The sequence below is a fragment of the Rhineura floridana genome, chromosome 3 (assembly GCF_030035675.1).
Source record: "Rhineura floridana isolate rRhiFlo1 chromosome 3, rRhiFlo1.hap2, whole genome shotgun sequence".
NCBI classification, from domain to species: domain Eukaryota; kingdom Metazoa; phylum Chordata; class Lepidosauria; order Squamata; family Rhineuridae; genus Rhineura; species Rhineura floridana.
In genome coordinates, this window is record NC_084482.1 from 7,163,948 (window position 1) to 7,184,840 (window position 20,893).

Consider the following 20,893-nt stretch of genomic DNA (forward strand, 5'->3'; position numbering starts at 1 on the left):
GTGTACACATTCAGGCAGCAAGTGCCTGCAAAGTGCATTCTTGGGACAAAACAGATTATAGCCATTCTAGCAAAAAGCGTTTAAGTCAATGAATAGTGTGGGACAGGGGTGACATTATGTGTACATCACCCCAAAAATGCACCTGCATCCTGCACTGAATACACATTAACACACAGGGTGTTCACAGCCACAATACTTTATATGTTCTTAGGGAGTGTAATCACAGCCATTTGGGATGTCTGTGAAATGGTTCTCCATCAGCTGGAATCACCTTCCCTCCAACAAATCCACACCTCTTTGTATTGTTTAAAATCCTGTTTTTATTGAAGTGACTGTGTTGCTCATGGCAATGACAGTTCTTGCCCACCTCTGTAGTCAGCTCTAGAGCTGGTTACATTCATTTGAAAAACAAAGAGACCAGGATGCCAACCATTTTTTTTTAAAAAAAAGGACAACTCATCCCTAGGCAGTCTCTTAGCTGCCATAAAGAGAAGCAGGGCTGCAGAAACATACATGGACTCATATGCAAACTTGCATTTTTCACATACAGGTACACAGAACTGTAGTATAGAGCCAAATAAAAGTCTATGTCCAGGCAATCCAAATCCCCAAAATTCTGCAACCCACATGAATTACACTAGTCGAGCAAATTTGCATAATTGTTTTTTTTTGCATAACTTAAGCTGTAATCCTATACACATTTACCTGGGAGTAAGTCCCACTGGACTCAATAGAATTTACGTCTGTGCATGCACACATAGGATTGTACTGTTAGTCTGCAAATTTTGTTCACAACTTTGCACCATCATTTTCCCTGCTTTTGCTAATCATAAGGGGAGGGACCAGAAGGTATGGAGCCCCATCCTTGGATCCCTAGAATCTCACATTCAGCAGCTCCTTGAGATTATTTCAGCAAGCATCGCCCACAAACACTTTTAGGCATATTTTCAGAGCTGCTTTTAAAAATAAACGAATAATGGCAGGATGAGCAGGAAGCCAATCTTGTAGAAAACACCAAATTCTGCAGTCCTATGGGATTATGGCCAGCAGATCCACAGTGAACAAACCAAGGGTAATATCCTTAAACAGAGTGCATCAGAATACCCTGGTGATAGTTTAAACACATAGGCACAATCTGTTATCTGAACGAACTCACTTACAGGCTGTAGATAATTTAATACAAATAAAATAAAAATAGACAAGTGCTGAGACCCATACTTGCTTACAAGTCACATCATTTGATTCAGAAACTCTAGCCCCTTGATTGCAGATTCAGGCTGTTGCACCTTGATGGGGAGGGAAAACACACCCTGCACATTTACCTGTTATTTCTTTGATTCCTTTTTTTCTGCACATGCTCAGAAGTGCTATCTTCTTTGTTATTACTTAACTTCTCCCTGGACTGAGCCCTGGCAGTGAAAACAAGTTCCAGCCCTAAGTTCTGGCACTAAGCCTGGGCACAAATGAAGCCCTGCATGCAGGTGTATAGACAGTGTCCAGTACACACGTTCACAGCTCTGGTTGCTTACACGGAGGCATTAAGGCATACACACACACATTCAAAATCTGTACAAACACACACATTAAACTCAGAGCTGCTCCACTTTCGCCACCTCTGTGCAGGAACTGATCACTCTGCTCCTTATTATCTAGGTCTCCCGGCTGCCTCCCTCATGCGAATCTGTTCCAAAGCTTCAATCTCATACAATTTCCTTCTCCTTTTCCTAAACAGCTGGATGAATTCCAGAGTGGCTGGCTTGCCTGCTTTTGGGAGAGGGAGTCTTGGGGCTGAAAGTGGATGAGGTATGATAGATGATACAGGCTTCTGAGCCTGCGTCCAGAGCTATAGGTTACTGACCTGGTCATTCCTTAACTGTCCCACTTCCAGAGCTGGAGTTCTTGGGCCTGGCATGGTAGAATTCCAGAGGCTGAAGGCTTAACATAAAAAGGGTGCAGATTCTTCTGTTTGGTGTCTTGTACCAGACCTGGTAGAGGCTCTTTAAGGCAATTTTAGAGTCTCAGACTATACATGCTGTGACATTGTTTTGGAATCAGTGGTCCAGGCTTCTAAAACCAAGAACAAGATAGCCAGCTGGAGAACCTCTCACCTTTGAGATACAGGCTTCTGGTCTGGCATTATTATCAAAGACTCCCTTTATTCACTGTAGAACTACCATGGTAGACTGGTTTCTCTCTTCCAGATTCTGTCTCTCTTATCCCCTCCCCTCCTCTTAAGCTGATTAACTGTAGAACCAGAAGTCTTGTGTAGGGAGGATCCTCATGGGAGCTGTAGGTCTCCAACCTAATTAATTTCTAGATTATGGCTGTAGAATGGGAAACACTCTGTATAAGGTGGGCACTTTAGCAACCAGCAGGGTCCAGCCCTGAAAACAGCGCATCCCAAATCTTGACATTTTGACAGGGTGGTCTGGACCATGTTCAACATGTTGTATGTCCAGAGCAAACACTCCTGAAAACAACAGGCTCCAGAAAAGTGGGGGATTCTCAGTGTTTTACAGGGCTCTTTGGGGACAGAGAGGGAGGTGAAAGGGTTAGTTGGGGGGGATGGGGAAGGGTCTTTGGTTATTGGTCTGGCTCCATCAGCTTAACTACAAGTTTGGTAAGGTACAAAGCACCAATTGTTGATGCATCAGACAACAAAAAACAACAAAAGGCAACAAGAACCTTCTCTGGAAGTGGCAGTCGGTTCTGAGGGAGGAGCCTCCCACTCTGGCGTGAGGTATTCAGTTGGTCCCAAAAGGACTCTGCCACCAGGGCAGGCGAGTAGAATTTAGGCGCAGAAGGAGGCTGATGGCAAGAGAAGCCAGCACCATTTTTGTGTCGCTACGTGGGATCCAGTTCAAAGACGCTGTTGCCAGTTGGCGAGGTGAAGAAGCAGGCCTGTCCAGAGGCAGGCCGCCGGTTGCCCCCGCTGAGCCCCAGAGACTTTTCAAAATCCAGCAGCTGCCCCATGAAGTTGAAGTTGGGCGAGATGTTGGACTTCTTCCTCTTCACCAAGTCATAGGCATCGTTGAGGGACAGGTTGAGCTTCTGCATGAGGTAGGCTACAGTGACGGTAACGGAACGGCTGATCCCCGCCAAGCAGTGCACCAGAATGCCACAGTTCCGAGACAGGGCCTCATCTGAGGGCAGAGATGGACAGAAGAAGAAGAGGGGGTGAATGGCTGGATTGTATTGGCTGTCCTGTGAAATTGGGGCTGTAGGGTTGGGGCAGAAAAGAAAACGGGGATGGGAAAGGAAGACAGGAGAATTAAGGCAGTTGGGGAAGAACCCAAGGGTGTGCGTGAAAAGCCCAGCTTAAGAGCAGGGCTATGTGTCCTGCAACTTCACAAGTGCAGAATTCAGCTTCCTAACCATCCCAGGGTTCTTATTGAAAAAACAAGTCCTCATAGCTTGAATGTACATGGATACTGGCTACTGAGATTTCATTAGCCAGAGTGGGGCTGAATGACATTGCCAACGATGGGATGGGACGGGACTCAAGTATGCTTACATACTGCCATGTTCCTCCACCCATGCAAAATAAGGTAGAAAGATGCAGGTGTACTTGATCACATAATTTATATATGTTACAGAATGCAGCATTTATTTATTTTTGGAGAATTTGGGTAATTTGGGTGTTGAGATCAGCAGAGGGGGGCCCTTTTGGTAGTTCTGCCACCCTCAGAGGCTCAGGGGGAAGTGGCTGAGGAGACGGCATTCTCTGTGGCAGCCCATAAGCTGTAGAACTCCCTCCCCACTGAGGTGCATCTGGTAAATTCATTGGATGATTCTTGGTGAATGCTGAAGGCGCACCTCTTTACCCTGGCCGACACCTGAGAAGAATATTTTTAGGACCCTTCCTATTTTCTGTCATATTGTTTAGGTTGTTTTTAACTATGTGTTTGAAATTGTTGTAACCTGCCCTGGGACCTCTGGGTGAAGAGCAGGCACTAAATTCTAATCATCATCATCATCTTACTTTGTTGTTTAGCGCACACAGAGACCTACCTGCCTAAAGACCTCTGCACCAGGGCAATGGCCCTTGACGCAATCCTATCATCCTGCTAGGGAGAAACTAGACTGAGGCAACCTTGATAAAAAGGAATGGTGGGTATTGTTATTCTTCTATTAGTCTGTTTTTTAAAAAGAAAAGGAACAGGAAAATTTGATGCTGAATTTTCCAAATAAAAGGAAAAGACTGGGATTTGTATTATCATGACTGCCCACTCTGCAACAAAATATTTCAAAATGTGTCAAACACACATAAAACATAGACACAGAAAACCCATATGCAAATTGCTCTCTTTTGGCTCTAGTTCCAGAACTCAGGCTTCTGAAGAATTTGGAAGACTGGGGGCAAAAGGAAGCGAGCAGCACAAGGGAGAATGGAAATGGAGGAAAAGGCATACATGCTGACATTAGATGACTAAAGCTCAAGGAAGCACAGAAATTGCCCATGATATGGGACAAAGGCAGGGAGTTGGGGGTGGGCACCACAAATGTACTTCCTAACCGGAGAGGTACAGAGGGGAGACAAAATCCTAAAACAGCAACACTCAACACTGCAGGTCCCACTTGTAAGGAGGATTTCCCTTGTGAAAATTTCCATGGCCACACACAGTGAGGCCTTTCCTTGAATGAAAATGTGGAATGCAAATGAGTCAGGAAGTTTATTAGATAACTCTGCCAAAAAGAGAGAGGAGAAATACCCCTCTTTTAAGATGTTGCCTGCTAGTAACGGATTTTGGAAACATTTATCTTAAAATAGTGAACTTTTTAAAATAAAAATTCTCTGCCTTGTTCATCAGAGACTCAAAGTACTTTTAAATGATTAATCTGACGAATTCATCAACTAACCAGTACAGCCCTAGTTGACGATACCAAGATCTCATATTCTGTATGACACTCTAGATTAAACAGGTGTATGCTCAACCTGAGGATCAGTAGACCACAAACCTCCATGTGTGCACACATGATCCTGCTAAAAGGTAAAGAAAAGGGAGGAGCTGAATGATAGCAAGGAAGAAGCTTGGGTCTGTAGGACACTAATGTAAAGGAAGATTGTAGGTCTGTGACAGAAAGGAAGAGAGGTGGGGGAGTATGTATATCCCCAATGACAGAAAACTTGAGGAACCAATTAATATAACCAGTGTGGTTGATGTCTTCAGCCAAGGGCCTATCCTCACAACCCACTCAAGATGCATCACCCATAGTTCCCAGCTGTGCAAGTGTCTGGCCTGTACATGACTCCTACTCTCTGACAGCATGACGCCCAAATAAGACCAGTACAGGGTTACTTGAAACCTGGTTGCCATGTTCCAAAAGGGTCATCATGAGAACAAACCTGAATGGAATGCCACTGTCATATTTCGCTCTCTGGGCTGGACGATTGATGTATCTCCACAAGCTTGGATGCTTGTTTACTATACCCTCATCACCGAAGGCATAGAAATTGGACAGATCGGGGATATGGCAAGAGCCAGTCAGGAGGGAGAAAAATATACAGTGCTTGAGTTGGGAGTTTCATGAGTTCTAGAAACTTTGCCTAGTAAGCTGCCTAGGACTCTGCCCACTTGAGGCCTCATGAGCCTCCTTCACATACAGGAAGGGAGGTATACCATCAGCCCCAGTGACTGATAAGCAATACAAGGCCTCTGACTAAAGCAAAGGATGACTACTACGAGCTAGGCCTTCTGGCTCCTCCTTAGTCAATACAGAAGTTGACTTCTTTCTGTTTTGTTCTGCTCTCAGCTCCAACACCAGCAACTCAATGCAGGGCCCCGGGTTGGAAAACACCCGTTCCCAGGTAGGGATGGAAAGATCTGTCCATTTTGGGTCTCTCAGTTTTTCATTTTTCCAATCTTAAATTCAGTTGTCTACATTTCTGCAGCAATTTGTGGTTTTTTTTAAAAAAAAATCTTCATGAAAATTCTGTTGGAATATATTGTGGGTTGAGGCTGCATAGGGCTAAAGGCGTAGCTAGAGAGGAGACCTCTTGGTTGCTAGGCTATACCTGTCCTTTGATCTCCTGCTGTCTCTTCCTTCCTGCTAGACTGATATGCAGAAGGATGTTGATCTCAGTTCCTTCCCTCCTTCCTAGTCTTCTTCTTTCTCGAGAGGGGAGCAGAAATCTTTCCTTTTGTCCCTCCCTCTCATCCAGCATGAGGGCGAGTACTGGGCACAGTGCTCGTTGCTCCAACATAGCTAGTTAGCTAGATATAGGACTCTTATCTATCAAACATGTACTTCCAGAATAAAGTAATTCTTTCTTATTTTAAAGCTTAAAGCCTCTGTCTGACTAATTTGCAGGGAAGGTAGAATCTTAGCAAAGATTCAAACACACACACATAAGCTCGCTCAAAACTCTCTGTTCCGCTACGCAACTCTGCAGGGTCCTACAGGACATTGGGCCCAATGTCCTATAAATTCTTCAGCATTTTTGTTTGAATTCTCCTAATATACCCATTTTTTGTATGCAGTTTTGACAAAGGTACACAGTTTTGCAAGCAATTTTTCCTAATATAATGCATTTTTGTATGTTATTTTTTGCTAATATATATATTTATGCATCGTTTCCCTAATATATGCATTTTTGTAAACACTGGTTGGTTGGAAAACTGCATCACAAAATGTGGATAATTGTGAATTTCTAAGGATGGCTGTGTATCGGTTCTTGTATTGTTTCGGAAAATGCGGATTTGATAAATTTGGCTTTAAATGTGAACCGAGACAAATTTATCCCCCATCCCTATTCCCAGGTATATCTGCCCATTGCCCTGGTTTGGCCCTGAAAGCAACTAGATTGACCACTGGGACAATCTAGGGCAGGGAACAGTGGCAAGGGGCTTGTTGATCCCTCCTCCTCACTCACTCACTTGCAACCCCCTATGCATTGATTGCCAAAAGTCCAACAGTGAAGTTGGCACAATGGTGTGTGTTCCTACGGATTTCTTTCCTCCCTTTCGAATGTACTGTGAAGAAAATGACAAGGATCTTTCTATCTACTGAAAGGCACAAGAATGAGTGATGGGGGCCAACTGGTAATCAATCAGCTGTGGGCTGCATTGAGCTCAAGGACTGCCGGTTGCCCATCTGTGGGCTCAGACAAGCACTTCAGGGTATGCTCATGAAAAAAAAAGGCAAAGATCCCACAAACCATATTCCTTAAAATGCTTCACAAGGGTCATGTGAATTAGTTCTCCAATTGCCAGCCAAGGGTTTTATTCCCATTTCTTCAGCTGGTAGCAGCCACGGGAAAACCTGAAACACGCAACGAAGGGTGGGGTGTCGCTTGCTTTCCCGTCACTCACCAATGAACTCAATGGCCTCAGGGAAGAACTGAGAGAGGTTCTGGCTCCAGTGGTCCGAGATGGGGATCTGCTTGTAATGGAAGTCACCGTTCTTCTCAAAGAGGTTGGGCAGGTTGGGCGTGACGTTGAGGATGTAGTGGATGCCCAGCTTGGCCAGAGTGTCCATGTTGGCAGAGTCACGGGCGCTGCCCAGGTAGAGATTGGGGAGAATCTGCACAGGGAAGGATGGGGGGCTTGCCCCTTCCAACTCCATGCCACTGCTTAGGGGCTCCGACTCAGCATCGGAGCAGTCCGAGTTTAGGCTCAAGCCACCCAGCCCCACAACAGGAGCTGCCAGGGGCACAGGTGAGCTACTGGCACTGGCTGTGTCCAGGTTGGTCTCACAGAGGTGTGGCCATTCAGCCTGGAATTTATTGAAGCCTCCTGCAGGGAAAGACAAAGCCAAGAGATCTCACCATTGTTATATGTGGGATTACGACATCAGAGGTTCTCAAACCTTGTCAAAGTGAATACACCCTTTCCCATTCACACCCAAGACTGTATGTATTTGACATGGGTGCTGTTGGGGGAAGCCCAGGAAGTCTAGGTCCTGGATCTTTTGTTCCAGGCCCCAGATCTCCTGCTTCTTCCCCCTCATTTTAAAAACTACCCCCTTTACTTATAGGGGGGCCCAGCACACTGTAAAATGCTGTGTAGGGATGTGCTAGAATTCTGCCCAAATTGGATTTGGTACTGAGTTTTTCATTAATTTGATTTTTCTCTATTGTTGCGGATTGGATTTTTATGTAGCAATTCTCTGTGGCTATTTTTGAAAACAAATTTTATAAAAACAATTCCAAAAATATCATTAAGTTTGATAATTTATCAACATTTCCTTTCAAAATATTGGTATTTCCTTTCAAATTATTGATATGTCAATATTTTGAGAGGGAAAAACAGATTGGTACAAGTAGCAGATAGTGGACAAAGGACAAATCTGAATCAATACCAGCCTGTTAGGTTGAAGCTTTTGAACCAGCACCGATGGTCCCTAGTATGGTGTTGGGGAGATGCCAGCTGCCTGCCATCTTAATTTGCCCAGAGGCACTGTATGCATTTATGCAAATTTGTACCACTGGGCCTGTCCTTCGACTCTTTTAAGTACTGAGCAACACCCACCCACCCCTGGTGCTTTGATATTACAGAAAATTCATATTCTGCATACAGGCATGCCAAATTCTCATTGAGAAATGCCACATATTGTGACCTGTATAAAATAATTCAAAATTGATATTTGATCAACTTCTCTTAAACTGGATAGTTTCTTCTGCAATTATTGCTGTTCGGCAGAATTTATCTTGGTTTTGCTAATCATGTTAAGGGGTACAAAGCCCTGTACGGCACTGAAGCCCTAACCAGTAGAAATCTTATTTGGCAATTTTTCCAGCGTCTGAAGTTTCACAACACATTACCCATGGACACATGCAAGCATAACTTCACATCCATATGGACTAAAAAGTTTTAAAGAATAAAAGAAAAAGAACAAAAGCTGGTATTTTCAAGATGCCGTTGTCAGACAAGCTTTGTGTCAGACAGTTGTCAATTTAGGACAGTTTAGACTCTGGATTTTATGGTATTTACAGGGATCCCTGCTCTTTAGACGTAATGTGATTACTCTGCTTGCTTCAAAATGGGATAGGCCAGCCCTGCTGCATCCAGGGGCCCTTCTGCTTGTTCTGCTGAGTGGGGCCCTAGACTTCTGTCCTAAAGTCCTACCCTGATGGCCCCACTTAGTTCCAGACCCACAAGGTGCCATCCCCACCCCATCTCACCAGGCGTTACCTCCTAGGGTCTAAGCCTCTGGGACAGGGTGGGAGGCACTGAAGAACCCCATATCCACCTCTTGATCCTCCCAGCTGTTGACTTTCTGTCAAGAAGCAGCAATTTCTTCTTGACAGAGGCTTTAGCATGAATAGGCAGCAGGTTACCCTGTGCAGCTTTTCCCATCACCGCATCACCATGCATCATCACTCATTGACTTTCTATTAAAACACACAACAGAAATGCCACAAACACATCTAGAATGTTATGTTACGACAAAATTAAAAATCAAATGGATTTTGCCAGCCTCTGGGCTGAGAGGAAAGAATCCCTCCACATAGAATCCTATTTGTACCTTTAATATTAAAGTTCCTGGGAAGGATAACTGAGCTAGTCTATCCCCCAGGCTTTCTACCTAGAAATCTACAAGCAGTTCATCATGCATTACATAACACAGCTTTTTTAACTCCCATGATTCCAGGCTCTTTATTTACTTTTTTTTTTTAAGCAAGTTTCTAGCAAGGGGTGGGGAAAGACTAGGGAGACCGGGTGAAAAAAGGACAGGAGAGGGAATTTCAGCAGGTGTAGCCTGTATTGGGTGGGAAGTGGCTTCTGCATCTTCCACTTAAATCAGTGGACAGAGTAGGCACTAACCTACATGGAAATGCAGTTGCATATAGCTTTGCCCAAATTCCTTTTAAAAATAATATCATATGAAAAGGTAGCCACAGAAAAGTGCAATCTGAGTGGAAGATCAGTGGATGGGGCATTTTGCCTGGGTTGGCTTTATGCTTAAAATCACCTGCAACTAAATATATCTCCATGGAGGAAAAGACACAGGCTCAAGTATCTTTTCCCTGAAGGCCACTGGGTGGAAAAGGGTTAAGCAGCCCCTCTGCACTAGCTAGTGCTGTATTGAAAGACTGCAGTCTCCTGCAGCTAGGCGGGGGGGGGTACTTGATGCTTTGACAGGGGTGGGGAACCTGTGGCCCTCCAGATGTTGCTGAACTCCAGCTCCCATCAGCCCCAAGAAACATGGCCACTGGCCAGCAATGATGGAAGTTGTAGGTCAGCACCATCTGGAGGGCCACACGCTTCCCGCACCTAGTTTTTATCACTTAAACATTGTATCAGTTATACAACTGTGCACAGTGTGTACTTTGGCCCTGAAAGTCCAGGTTGTAGTGTGGCTGTCCTACCAGCAATCAGCTAGGCAACAGGTAGCCCTTGACTAAGGGTAACCAATGTGGTGCCCACCCAGTTGGACAACTCCCATAATCCCTAACCATTGGCCATGCTGACTGGGGCTGCTGGGAGTCATAGTCCAACATCATCTGGAGGGCACCACATGGCCTAGCTCAGAGGTAGCCAAACGGTTAAATTACAGCAAGGCACCATGTCAGGGGAGGCAAAGAAAGAGCTGGGGACTTCATCTATGCCGTGGTAAGAACTAGAGTAGCACGCTCATAGTCTGGATGTCCCTTGAGGCACACTTGCCAAAACGTCTGCTGAGAATTTGAGTTGCCAATGGACCAGGAGAACAACTGGCAAGCAGTGCGTTGTGCAGAAATCAGCATTGAAGACAATCACCGGCGGCTGATGTCTGCAGACCAAGCTGCTGTTAAAAGCACAGCTATAATGGCCAGTTGAAAAGCTGGCAGCCTTATTCACCACTGTTCTTCTTTCATTCTGGCTCTTGCCCCAATAAATGGGACGGGTCAGGGCTACGGTGATACTTAATAGGCTTGGATTGCTGTCAGGCAAGTTTCCCAGGAGAGGCCTGTGCTAGGTTGCCAACCAACCTCCCCACCCCCCACCCCCTCGCAGGGTCCTTCCTGTGCCTTTAAGAGTTCGATAATAAGCAGTGAAGACTTTGAAAGCATGCAGATGCAGCAAGAAGAAAAGCTTCACTTGCTAAATTTCTGTACATCAAGACTTCTTTCATGGTTACAGGAGCAAAGCCAGGCAAAAAATAAAATAGCACCCCTTAATACGTGGCCCACCTCACACTTTTGAGAGCAGTTGCTGCCGCCCGAGTACAAAAAAACCCTGATCTGCCCCATCTGCAGATTTCTTTCTCCCTGGCTATCCCCCATCTTTGTCAAAAAAGAGGAGAGGGGAGTGGAAGGCATCCAAATCGGCAGCAAGAAAAAAAAAAGGGGGGGGGAAACCCCAGGAAGACGAAAGACCAACGTGGGTGAATGATGATCAATAATCTTGTTTACTGAGAACGTTATAAAATATATCCCCAATGCGTTTCGGTTGGATGAATTCCAGCCTTCATCAGGGGCTTCATCAGTTATTCAGTACTGCTCCGGATTGATTTTGTACGAAACACTGAATAACTAAGATATCTTATTTATGCCCCTGATGAAGGCTGGAATTCATCCAACCGAAACGCGTTGGGCATATATTTTATAACGTCATTAAACAAGATTATTGATCATCATTCACCCACGTTGGTCTTTCGTCTTCCTGGGGTTCCCCCCCTTTTTTTCTTTATCCCCCATCTTTGGAAAGGGGCAACAGCTCAGTGGCAGAGTATGATCTGCCTGCAGAAAGCGATAGGCTGCCACCCATGGGATTCCTACTTAAAGGGTCTGAAAAAGCAGGGCTGTGGAAGACCTCTGCCCTAGCCCGTGGGGACCCACTGCTTGTAGTGACCTAAAATGACCTATGCTTTCACTTAACATCTCGGGAAGGGATGAGGAACCTGTGACCCTAGAGACGTTTCTGGACTCCAACTTCCATCATCTCTGACTATTGGTCATGCTAGCTGGGGCTGATGGGAGCTGGAGTCTAGTAGCATCTGGAGAGACACAGATTCCTGATCCCTTATAAAGGGTGATACTCTATAGGGTTGCCAGGAAGGGAGGTGCGACACAACTTATACTGAATCAACAAAACCATAGGTTTGCCTAACACAGTACAGAGATTCCCTCTACCACTGAATCCTGAGATGAGGCAGGCACAGCTGCTTCCACCTATTCCTACTTGCCTGGTCCTTTTGTCCGGTCTCTCCTCTTGCGTGTTGTTGGTATACCTATAAAACTGCTTAGTAGAACAGCCAAGGAGGGAGCACACAGCAGGACAGGGAAGGGTGAAATAGGTACAAGAAACTGTGGCTGGTTGATCTCCTGATTCAGCAGCAGATTTAAAAGTAAAAAGGAAGTCTCTCGCTTGAAATCTGGCAGCCATATCCCTGCCTCTGCCTTCTCCCTGCTCCCCCAGAGAAGAAGTGACTGACTGGGGGAAGGGGCATAGCTCAGTGACCGGGCATCTGTCCTGCACGCAAAGGTCCCTGGTTCAACCCTCACCATCTCCAGGTAGGGCTGGGAACATTCTCCATCTGAAACCCTGGAGAGCCACTGCCAGTCAGTGTAGACAACACTGAGCTAGATGGACCAGCAGCCTGACTCTGCATCAGGCAGTTTCCTATGGCCCTGAGATGGAGATAAGTTGCTGGATGTTGGGTGGCACTCCTTCCCCCAGGTTATCTCCCCGCTCCACAAATACGCTTTTGCCAGCATACCCACCCTGCAGGTAGTAGGCAGGACAACCTTCCTCCCGTAGCTTCTGCAGCAGTGTCACCAGCACTGACTCTTCCTCCTCCTCCTGCTTCCCTGATCGGGGGAGCTGGAAGGTTCCCTCATCATACAGTAACACTGCATTATCCCCAAGGCCCTGCGGGGGCCCAGGCAACAAGGACCGGACCGAAAGATTCCCCTTACGGAGACGCCGCAGTAGCAGCCCTGGCAGGGCCACACTCAGTGCCCGCTCCACGTGGGATGAGTCGTACAGCTCCCGGCTGCGGCAGTCCAAGATATGCAGGTACGGAGAAGGAGAGGCCAGCTCGGCCCCCAGCCAGGACGTGGACTTGCCCGGGTCTTCCATGTGGCTACAAGCCGGCCGGTCAGAATCTTCACAGTCAAACGACTCCCCACCCTAATCCTGCCCAAATCTCAGAGCACCATCTGAATTTCCCTCTCTTGCAATGGGCAGGCACCAGGCTGCCCGTAAAAGCAACGTCTGCCACATCCACCAGCTCACCCTTGACCTGCGAAAGGACAATGTGCAGGGGACTTTTTTTGTCAGACGGCAGGAGATTGTCCCAAACTCAGGATCCAAAGTCCCCAGATGCCTTTGCCCAGGAGGAATCGTTGCACCATGCTGCCGACACAGAAGGTCTCGCCTCATCCATTGAGATGAAAAGAGCTGTTACTAGCAAAATAAGAGGGGAGCACAACGAGGTGCGAATCCACGCATGGAAATCATCCTTCAGTCTCTTTGGAGGGAGAGGAGTGGGATGCAACCTCTCAAGAGGTGAAGGTATAAAATGAGAGTCAGATCCCAGGGCTTCATGACAGCCTGCAGGAGAAGAGGCCCTATGGAGAATTTTCCAAGAATGGTTTGTCCTGTGGAAAAAGCTGCTTCTCGGACACTCCACTCAGGATCCTGACCTGCCTCACTGGTGTGGTTTCCCTGGCACCGCTATGCAAGGGACAGTCCGCCAAATCAGAGATAGCTGGAGCTGGCCAAAATTAGGATAGCAAGGTGGGCCTGACAAGCTTTCACCCCCCCCCCGGTGTCTAAATCCAGCTTATTTTGTTTCCCCCAAACAAGCCTCCTATTGTTGCCGCCCTGACAGTTACTGGTAGGTCTGTGCTGGTTGAGGACAGCCACAACTTGTGGTCCAGCCTGAAGAAAACTCCTTTGATCCTTCCCTTCTTCCAACAGCAGTCTATCCAACACCACTGGAGAGGATGCGCTGGAGCAGAGGCCAGGGAGGAGTGGGTCTGTGGGAAGCAGGCATCCAGATAAGCCGGGGAGGGTGGGGGGAGTAGAAAACGAAGAAGGGACCACACGAGAGACAGAGAGGGATGCACACTCTGGGGACCAAGTGCGACACCTCAGGCTTCCAGAGAACAGGGGGACGCTAGCATGGATGCTGGACGAACCTGCATGGGGAAAGCAAAAGGGGAGAATGAGGCTGGAAAGAGTGAGAACAGGCAGGCAGGCGAAGGGAAACACGGGAAGTGCGTGTTCCCTTCCTGGCACCTTGATGTCCCCCTCCATCCTGGCCAGATGCTGATGAGAGACTTCCTGGCAACCGGAGGGAAGATGGCAATAGCTGCCAAGAGTCGGGTGACAACACAGGCTGTGTGTATACTGCAGGCGCCCAGGGCTTTAATTTCTGGTTTTCAAATCAGTCGCACCTTCCATACATGGGAAAGCCTTTCACTCTGAATCCCCAGTGTGTGTGGGTTTACGAAGGGGAGTCACATTTTAAATGAGCAAATATAAGCTAAATTTTGGGAATCATCATTTTGCCTGTTAGTTTTTTATAGTGTGTGTGTGTGTGCGTGTGCGTGCGTGCTTCAATATGGTTTTAAACTGAAAGGTAAGCTATATCATCCTTGCCTATGGCCTATGGGAGAAAGAAAAAGAAAATGGCTGTTTTATAATGATTAGTCTTTATAATTTATGTTGTAAACTGCCCAGAGAGCTTCGGCTATGGGGCGGTATAGAAATTTAATTTATTATTATTATTATTATTATTATTATTATTATTATTATTATTATTATTATTATTATTATTATTAATAATAATAATAATAATAATAATAATAATAATAATAATAATGTGCGGAGGAGGAAAAGGCTCACCAGCACCCTCTACTGAAGGCAAATGCCTTGCGTGCAATAAGGTCCCAGGAGGGCTGGGAAAGACCCATGTCTGAAACTCTGGACAGTCAGTGCCAGGCTGTGTAGACCAGCAGTTCTCAGACCACTGGAAAATCGCTGAGAGTCGACCACTTTATGATTTATTTTTTTTTGCCTGTTGTAGCAATTGTAACGCACTGTGCTAGGTGCTGTATGATTTTTAATTGTATTTTCACAGGCATATCGTGGACCGCCTGAATGAAGCTTGCGGGCTGCTGGTGGTCCGTGGACCACAGTTTGGGAATCCCTAGCACAGAAATACTGGGATAGACGGGCAGATGGCCTCACTCAGTATAAGGCAGTTTCCTGTGTGCTTCCACTTCAGGCACTGAATCTGGAAACAAAATATGATGTTCTGGGGTCCAGTCCTGGCTCAAATGAAATGACATCACCACCCCATGCTTTGGATACCAGCAGGGCTGGCTCAAGAGGTTGAGAGGTTGCTGCATTGTTTATTGCTTAACTGCACTATTTTTAATGTGTTTTTATTTATTTTAAGTGGATGTTAAATGTTTAAATCGTGCTAATGGTTTAATCTTATTTTAATGCAGAATTTTGAATGTTTTAATCACATGTATTTATGTTTGTTGTAAGCCGCCCTGAAGTTCCACTTGGAAAAAGGGTGGGGTATAAATAATAAATAAATAATAAATAAATATAATAATAGTTAATAAGCCCTGTTTGTGCCAGAGGTGGAAAATTCAAATAGTGCACCCATATTAACATGAGGCACAGAGCTGCATGTGCAGGAGGAAGACCTGGGGATCTTGCACTGACCATGGTTGCCTATAGGAAAGGGATAGGGATCCTGTGGCTCCCCAGATCATCCCTGAGCCCTGGCTGCACTGGCTAGGGATGATGGGATATCCAACAACATCCAAAGGGCTACAGGTTCCTCACCCCTGCTATAAGACCTTGAATATGGGGCCTGCACATTTGGATACACCACTTACGTGATCTGTCCATAGTGGTGCTGTTACACAATTTTAGACTTTGGATTGAATTGTCCTATTCCCATCCACCTCCCATCTTTAAATCATAATGTGCATTACTGCGTTTAGAGCCACTCTGCTGAGTGGGGTCCTGGATTTCTGCCCAAAGTCCTGCCCTGATAGCACCACTGTATGTCCATCCCTTTTTCATACTGGATAGATAGGTGACTGGGGCCTAAGGATGGAATTATCCGTCCATTTCGGTTCTCTCAGTTTCTCATTTTTCTAATCTTAAATTTGGTTCTCCACATTTCTGCATGTGCATTTTTTAAAAAAAAAAATCCTCACAAAAATTCTTTAGCATTATAGTACAAATTTCTCCTAATACATTTTTGTATCCAGTTTTGACTAATGTACACATTTTTGCAAATAATTTATTCTAATATAATGCATTATCGTATGTTATTTTCACCAATATATTCATTTTGTGCACACTTTCCAGTAATATATGGATTTTTGTAAACACTGTTTAGTTGGACAACTGCATTGTGTGAATTTCAAAGGATGGGCGTGTTTCAGTTCTCATATTGTTTCAGAAAGTGCAAATTTGATAAATTTGGCTTTAAATGTGAAGTGAATCCAATTTCTTCCCCAGTTTACTGAGGTCTACGCCTGAAGATCCCAGTTCACCTGCAGGCTTCTACTCATCATCAGGAGGCAGAACACAAGAAGCCAAGGCTTGTTTTCATGAGTGTATCTGTCAGGGCTGTTTGTGAACCAGCCTTACGGGTCATATGCCGCTTTTTGTACTTTGGTACAGATCTCCAAGTACAAATTACATGCACAGAATGTCAGTTTTGACGGGCACAAACATGGACACATTTGTGCTTGTTGTTGTTTGCACATGGCTAATCACTGGAAAAGGACTGAGCTCCCACTCACTGGTATTTTAAAAAGGGAAAGTTGGCACTTTCTATACGCATGCAGCCTTCAAAACTATTGCGCTACAAGTCATTTTTTTGTACTCTACTCTCTGCATCCAGTTACAAATTGTGAATTAATAAGAATTTGGACTATGAATGTATTGAATATAAATTTATATGAATATGAACTATGAATTTATTGTGGATTAATCTATCCAGAATAATCGCCACCCTTAACTCCCAGTCATAATTTAGGGTTGCCAACTGATACCCCCCCCAAATCTGGTCTGCTTCTCTGCCTTTAAAAGCTGATTGATCTGCAGAAAAACAGCAGCTAAATGCTTTTCATGGCATGGAAATAAAAGCCACCTGTTAATGTCTGCAGATCGAGTGATTCTGCTAAAGACGCAGGAGCAAGAGCTGGCTGATAAGTTGACCAACCTATATCTGATATGGATTAAGGCCACCACTCAACACCTGAATGGTACTATAACAGTTAAACAAACACACACACACATTTTATCATCCTTATATAAGGAACACAGGAGGAGTAATAAATCATCATAGTGGGTCCCTAAAATACAACTCATCTTTCTCTAAGATCAGGATAAGCTCAGTAGGACTTTCCTTTGAGTTTGGACACTTAGGTTTACAGCTCTACAGAGCATGATTTAGGACAACTGGTGTTTTTGTGGTTGTATTCTGCAGCATGTCATTGATGCAACAGTAGTGCATTAATTATACTGGACCATCCACACATCATTCCATTTTATTAGTTCTGCAATCCTTTCCCAATATTGCTGTGTTATTGCCATCTGAAGCAGCACTCTTGCGCTACAGCACAATAAAAGTGCGGGGGGGGGGAGAAGAGAAGTGAACTGAAATATTTGTGGTACAAAAATTACAGGATTTCAGCAGGAAGTTATGGGACATGCACTGATTAGAAACAAAGCAGTATGGCTGCCCCAAAACATTTGCAGGCACAAACGGTGTTGAAAGTGGGATTGCATATAACCATCGCAAAACCATCATGAGCACAAGTCATCATGAATGCACAATAAAAAGGACATATGGGACAACCCTTGGCTTGGAGAGCATGCGGAGTTTGATGTAGCCTGGTTACAATTTCTCATTTATGTGGAACTATTAATCTGAAAAGCACTTCCTGGGCTTTGTCTTCCTAACAATACTGTGAAATGGGTTAATGTTAAAACAAAGTTCACAAAACTAAAGCTGAAAGTGTGACTTCCCAAAGGTCAAGCAGTTTGCCCCGTGACAAGGGGTGAAGCTCAGGCTTGGGCCTGCAGAGCCAATTCTACAGGGAGTCAAGGTGGCCTCAGAAACAGCAAGCTGTGGGAGCCATCAAGGGCAAGGGGAATGGATGACTGGAATTCTCCCGCACCAGCCCTGTTGAAAATGTGACTTGCCACTGGGGGTTGTGCCCCAGGTTAATTTTTGGGAGAGTGGCAGTGATGGGGTACCATGTGGATGTTCTGCCTCAGGCAGCACAGTGTCTTGCGCCTGCCCCAACTATCCCTTACATCGGTGTTCTTCAACCTTCGGTCGCCAGGTATTGCTGGACTATGACTCCCATCATCCCCAGCCAGTTTAAGCAATAGTCAGGGATGATGGGAATTGCAATCCAGCAACATCTGAACATTGAAGAACACTGCCCTACGTGCCTGGTTCCCCTCAGCTGAAAGCAAATTGCTGGCTCCTGCTCCCTTCCAGAACAGATAATAATAGAATCCAAAAGCCCTCGCTTCCAAGCTGGCAGCCATTAAAAGAAAACCCTTCCTTAGGCAGGAACACAGTACTCCCTGCCCTCAGAGTAAACAAGAACACCGTTAATTCAGGAATATTGTCATTCTTAGGCAAAAGATACATTCTTGGCTGCTCCCCAGTGCCAACGCAACTCAGAGTCTACCCCTCTTTCCTACTGCAGCTGAAGCCAGCCATCTCTGTGCCTTGTGATGTGCACCAGGACTGTCCATCAAGAAGTCCCTGGTTTGACTCGTGTCTCTGCCATGATCCACTTAACAGAGTGACCTCAGACAAGCCTCTGCTCTCTTGGTCACAGTCCGTCCCCATCAAGAAGAATAATAAGAGTGACCTCTCTCACATGGTTGCAATAAAGGTTACAAGACTTACCGGAAGTGCTGTGGACATTCTGAAGATTGCCACTGGAGTGCCAAGTATTAATATTAGCCTCTAGGCTAACATTATGCCAAAATATTATGCCACTTGACCTAATAGCCATTCTCTTAATCCCTATGTGTGTGGAAAGGCTGGCTGTGGCTCCTCACTGATGGCACTCTACACATGCGCAGAAGCACCATTTCCTTTGTGGCCAGATCCTATGTAAGTTTAGTCAAGGCTCCCAGTTAAGGGAAAGGTACTCTGCACAGGCTCAGAGGCCCGGATTTACCTTGAACCTGCTCCCCTTCCACCTCAGGCAATGTAACTCGGCAGTGAATTCAATAGGACCAGGCTTCAAGTTTATTTATTCATTTTATTTGTTAGCCGCCTCATACCTAATGGTCTTTAGGCGCCTTACAACACAAGGTGGTTACAGCATTGCTACTTCATACAAACTTTCCAAAGCTTAAATCTTAGCACTAAAAAGAGGTTCCAGGACTAAGCCCTGGACATGTTAAACCTTGGCAAGAGCCTTCAGTAAGGTCTGAGCCCCGGTCGTAAATTACTCTTACCCTGTAGGTCTCGCCATACTTTTCGGACGCCTTGGAAAGCGTTTCCGATCTTGCGGGCGGAGGCGCTGGATACTGGCAGCAGTTCGACAACACGCACGACCCAAACGCAGAAACTCCTCCGCGTGTCTCTTCAGCCCCCGCAGCAAGCGCTGGCTTTCCAGAGAGGCGGGCGAAGCGGATCCCTGCTGCAAGATGCTCCCGGGCCCAAAAACAAACAAGCGAAACCTCCGCAGCTCCACCAGCGCTTCTTTGCCCCGGCCGGCTCGGTTATCTTCGTCTGCTTGAAATTAATGGCCTGATCCAGTTCCTTCGCTTTCGTCGCTAGGAGAAAGAGCCGCTGTCGCTGTAGCAGTAGGAGGCAGAGTAGTGGCAAAGTACTCGGTCGCCTCCATCTGCAGGGTGAAAAAGAAAGGATGGAAATATCCGGTAGCCCGCAACCTTTGCTTGATTGCTTGTTATGCTACAGCCAACTTTATACGCGGGGTGGGGAGACCGTAGGGGTGACTTTTGTATTATTATTTTAAGATCCCAGAGCGAAACATGAAAGGGCGGGAAGGCCAGTAGATGAGAAGCAGGTGGCGAGGAAGGAGAGACTGCTGGGTTCCTCCCGTCCTCCCACTCCCCCGCTCTAAGAACATCGGGCGAACGTTTCCAGCGCCGCCTGCTTGGCTGATGCCAGTCCCCACCCCAGCTCCACGTGGTGGCTGTGTACAGCCCGGGAGCCACGCCCAGCCGCGTAGTCATTGGCTAGAATGACCTTCTTGGGCGGCGGAGTATATAAGTGAAGGAGACTGGGCGCGCGGGCGCAGTTGTTCGTCAGCTTTTGACCTGGTGGTTTCTCGGGTGGACCGTGAGACGGGGACGGTGAAGGTTGCCGCCTTTTGCTTGGTGGCCCTGCTCTTGTGCCTGGCATCCCTGGAACGGAGCTTTTCTCCGTCAGCGGGCCAGTACGATGACTGCCCGCCTTAATTCTGTGCTTGTGGCACAGATTTGGAATATTTTGTGAGATTCTGTGTCACGGATGGATGTGTGTGCGTTTGGCAGGAAGGGGGCTCCTTTAAAACAGGAATGGGGATCCTGTGACCCTCCCGTCGCTGCTGGAACCTTTTTTGGTTCGCGGCGCACTGTAAAACATACAGATTTTTTCTGGCGCACTTCGTGTACAAAATTAAAAATATATTAATATATTTTAAACTATGAATAAAAATAAAAAACTATAGAAAACTGTTACTTACCCTATACAAATGGGTTTCTTCTAATTTTTAAAATATACTTTCATAATATTTGAGGCACACCTAGCCACCTCTTAGGGCGCACCAGTGTGCCTGGGCGCACCGTTTGAAAATCACAGGCCTCTTGTTTGTTGATTTAATATATATTTATATACTGTCTTTCATCAAAATTTATTTCAAGGTGGCGTACAACATTTTTTAAAAGTACACTAAACTAGACCAACAGTTTAAAAAACAGATAAATTTAGCATTTTTTAA

General features: G+C 45.8%; 1 protein-coding gene across 2 annotated transcripts; it reads right to left on the reverse strand.

Moving 5' to 3' along the window:
- Window positions 1-319: 319 nt before the first annotated feature.
- On the reverse strand, window positions 320-20,075 carry DUSP9 (dual specificity phosphatase 9). Of its 2 annotated transcripts, none has more exons than XM_061614217.1 (4): window positions 19,404-20,075; window positions 12,845-14,071; window positions 7,314-7,736; window positions 320-3,143 (listed from the first exon to the last, which is right to left on the reverse strand). In XM_061614217.1, the coding sequence occupies exons 2-4, from the start codon at window positions 13,005-13,007 to the stop codon at window positions 2,845-2,847; spliced, it is 885 nt and encodes a 294-aa protein (XP_061470201.1). In that variant the 5' UTR covers window positions 13,008-14,071; window positions 19,404-20,075; the 3' UTR covers window positions 320-2,844. The 2 variants fall into 2 exon arrangements, with proteins under 2 accessions (XP_061470201.1, XP_061470200.1); XM_061614216.1 differs by having other exon boundaries at window positions 12,650-14,071.
- Between the last annotated feature and the right edge of the window lie 818 nt (window positions 20,076-20,893).

Coding starts and splice junctions, on each gene's coding strand:
- DUSP9 (XM_061614216.1), bottom strand. CDS start 13,007: ATGGAAGACCCGGGCAAGTCCACGTCCTGGCTGGGGGCCGAGCTGGCC. Junction 7,737..12,649: donor TCCTGCCTACTACCTGCAGG/GTGGGTATGCTG, acceptor CTTTCCCTGCAG/GAGGCTTCAATAAATTCCAG. Junction 3,144..7,313: donor TGAGGCCATTGAGTTCATTG/GTGAGTGACGGG, acceptor CTCTGCCCTCAG/ATGAGGCCCTGTCTCGGAAC.